At 30.8% G+C, this 3117-nt stretch overlaps 1 protein-coding gene across 1 annotated transcript; it reads right to left on the bottom strand.

Annotated features, from left to right (window-relative positions):
• Positions 1-1428: 1428 nt before the first annotated feature.
• LOC107870958 (ethylene-response factor C3) lies at positions 1429-2773 on the bottom strand. Its single transcript, XM_016717675.2, has one exon. The coding sequence runs from the start codon at positions 2527-2529 to the stop codon at positions 1819-1821; it is 711 nt and encodes a 236-aa protein (XP_016573161.2). The 5' UTR covers positions 2530-2773; the 3' UTR covers positions 1429-1818.
• Positions 2774-3117: the final 344 nt, after the last annotated feature.

Raw genomic sequence — 3117 nt, 5'->3', positions numbered from 1 at the left:
TTGTTTATTCAATCGTTTCCCCATCTGGTTAGCTCACCTAGCTAGTCTTTAAAGTAAACAGATAACTCAAATTTGTCCAACTTTGTCTCTTCTTGCAGTACACTGCAACAGAATACAAAGCTCTGTTTTACAATGTACATGTATATGTTTGTATGTTGTTGGATTCATCTCAATGTTGGTTTTGTTTAATGTATTTGTTCTGATTTTTAAGAGTTTACAGCGTCATTTTTCCATCACTGTACAAATATTTCATGAGAAATTGTTCAATGTGATACTCTTTTCTATGAATTAAAAAAAGGAGTTTATTCTAGAGATGATTGGAGTAGGCTAGTCAATGACCGAAAAAATCAAAAAACTAAACCAAACCGACAAGAACCAAACCGACGGTTTTTTTCTTTATGTGGTTTGATTTGGTTTTAGAAATTCAAAAATCGACTAAATTGGTTTTGGTTATGGTTTTAACCATTAACCGATCCAAACCGACCCATGAACACCCCTATTTAGACATGTTAATTCGATTTCAATTGAAAATTAAATACCTCAATTTATTTTTATTGTGTCTTGTAGACATCTGATACTAACATGACATATAAATTTTGAAAATGTCTAAATAATTATTTTATAATTTGGAGTGTTTCAGTAACACAATAGGCACGAATTGATGTGCGTAGATGCATATATTCAAAATTAAAGTACTTACTTATCAGTTGAGAGCAAGTTTAATTGCTTTGCTTATGTAATGCCTATTTAAAAATATAAAAAAAATTTAATTTATATTTTCTCTCTCACCGTTGAATTTTTATTATCAAATAATAATCGTACGTATAAGAAGGTGTAAGAGGCTAATTGTAGCAGGAGTTAGAAGAAATAGATTTAAGTCGAAAAAAAACAAGGTGAGAGAGTGATTAGACAGGACAAGATAAAGCTTTAGCTTACTATATATGAATATGACCCTAAATATAAAGACATTGAAGTCGAGTTTAGGATAGAAGAATAGTAGATAATTTCATGCTACAGTTCAGGTGGGAGAGGCAAGGTGCTACCTTGATCTCCTCTCCACCTTATTAGTACTAGTATTTAGTAATGACATAGTTTTTTATTTTTCAATGTGTTTTGCTATCTTTTGCTTTATATTTTATTGGCATATTTTTCTTTGTACTCTACAAAAAGAGGATTAGATCTCTTTTAATTTTGTGTGTAATTATATTAGTATATTGTTATTGTCGTTGTTTTTTATTAAATAGATAACCCCTCCCCCGCAACAAACGAAAAATTCTATACATGCATACAGATAGGAAAAGGTTGACAAAAGCTAAAAATGATTCAGAATTAAATGAGACACACCTATAAAATTATCATGTTGCAGGAAAGATGGGGTATTTTTTTTTTATACTATCGAAATTTCCAAAATTGAAGAAGAGAGGAATCTCCTGGTGAGCAGTATGTTATTTTATTTATTAATAACAACAGCAAAGAAAGTCATAAAATTCAAATAAAAGGACAAATTTATATGTACGAACAAGTCTGAAACATTATTTTCACCTTCGTTAAAAGCTCCTCTGGAAACTAAACTCTAAATTCTTAAAAGAAACAAAAAAAAAAAAACAGAATAAAGACTTCAAATAAAAAAAGAAAAAAGAGAGCCAGTTTTACAAACTTGTACATTATGTGATCCTGATCGTCTTTCTTTCAGTGTTTTGTATAACTAAGGGAAGTTCGGAGCACAAAAACTCCCCTAATACGCGAGGTCCGAGGAAGGATGAAACCACAAGGTCTCAACAACTTAACTCATACTTTGACACGACAATATAATTAATTCTATGATGGAGTCATTAGAAGCTCTTCTAATAACTCAACTCCCAAGTCCTCAAAAACAAGAACATTTTCTAAATTGTTCTTCTTCTTTCTACTTTTCCTCTTGTGCTTTACTCTTCTTGTTTTATGAGTAGCTTTTAGAACAGCAGCTGGAGATAATCCATCTTTACAAGAATACTCAATTTTTTCAAGTGATTTTTTCACTTTTTCAATTGGAAAATTGAGTAGAGACCAAGGACCCCTCATTGATAATGCAGCTTGATCATAAGCTAAAGCAGCTTCTTCAGCAGTATCAAATGTTCCTAGCCAAACCCTAATTCCGTTACGAGTTGAATCCCTAATTTCTGCTGCATATTTACCCCATGGTCTTTTTCGAACTCCAATATAATGTTTTTCTTCTTGCTCATCTTCTTGTTTTTTCTCTTGGGATGTTACCTCTTCTTGATCATGGTGACTATTTTGGCTACTTACCTTTGATGTAATTGTAGTGTTTGAGGATTCTACAACTAAATCTTGATCATGATGATGATCTTTTTCATAGTGACATGGTATAATTATTGGTGAATATTGATCATCATCAACAAATGGATCATTGAAGAAAAGATCATTATTACTACTCCATGGTGTTGTTGGTGATTGTTCTTGGAAGAAGAAGAAGTTGGATTGTGAAAATGAAGTGTCAATCTCTAGTGGGCTTGATGAGTTGCCCGACATTTTTTAGTTTTTGGTGTTTGTTTGGTTGTAAAGAGAGTCTCAAAGTTGATGAGTAGCTTGTCCTATTTATATAAAAAGACCCCATTATTGGATGAGGAAAGAACAAAAGTGGTTTGGACCACCCCAATAAAAAAAAAAACCTTACACTAACTAATTAAGCTTGGAATCGGTAATCCGTAGCTAAATAGCTTGTAATTAACTAACATATTTCTTGCAACGCATTGTTAATTCATCGCTGAATATGATTAATGACAAATTTTATTATTTAGGTATAAAATAGTCACTATGATTTATTTTGATAATCTTACAAATGAGTATTTATAAAGTTTTTTTTTTCTTAAAAAAAAGATTTATTATACGTTTTAATAGTGTTGTTATAATATCGTATTTTAAATATGTTATGCGTGGCATCCGTATAATTAGAAGAGTATATCATAAGGAGTAACATATAAACTCCATAATTAGAAAGTTTTCAAATATTAAAAATGTATTAGTATTAATTTAAGAGCCCACTAAGTATGCCATTGTCTCCAATTAGGAAATTTTAGAGAGATGGTTGGATATATATGACGATTTTTTTCGCTAGAT

The sequence above is a fragment of the Capsicum annuum genome, chromosome 5, assembly GCF_002878395.1.
Source record: "Capsicum annuum cultivar UCD-10X-F1 chromosome 5, UCD10Xv1.1, whole genome shotgun sequence".
Lineage (NCBI taxonomy): Eukaryota > Viridiplantae > Streptophyta > Magnoliopsida > Solanales > Solanaceae > Capsicum > Capsicum annuum.
The sequence above is the reverse complement of the archived record's forward strand: the minus strand, read 5'-3'. Positions and strand labels throughout refer to the sequence as shown.

What these genes read in the sequence shown, in the direction of transcription:
- LOC107870958 (XM_016717675.2), bottom strand. Translation starts at nt 2,529, where the DNA reads ATGTCGGGCAACTCATCAAGCCCACTAGAGATTGACACTTCATTTTCA.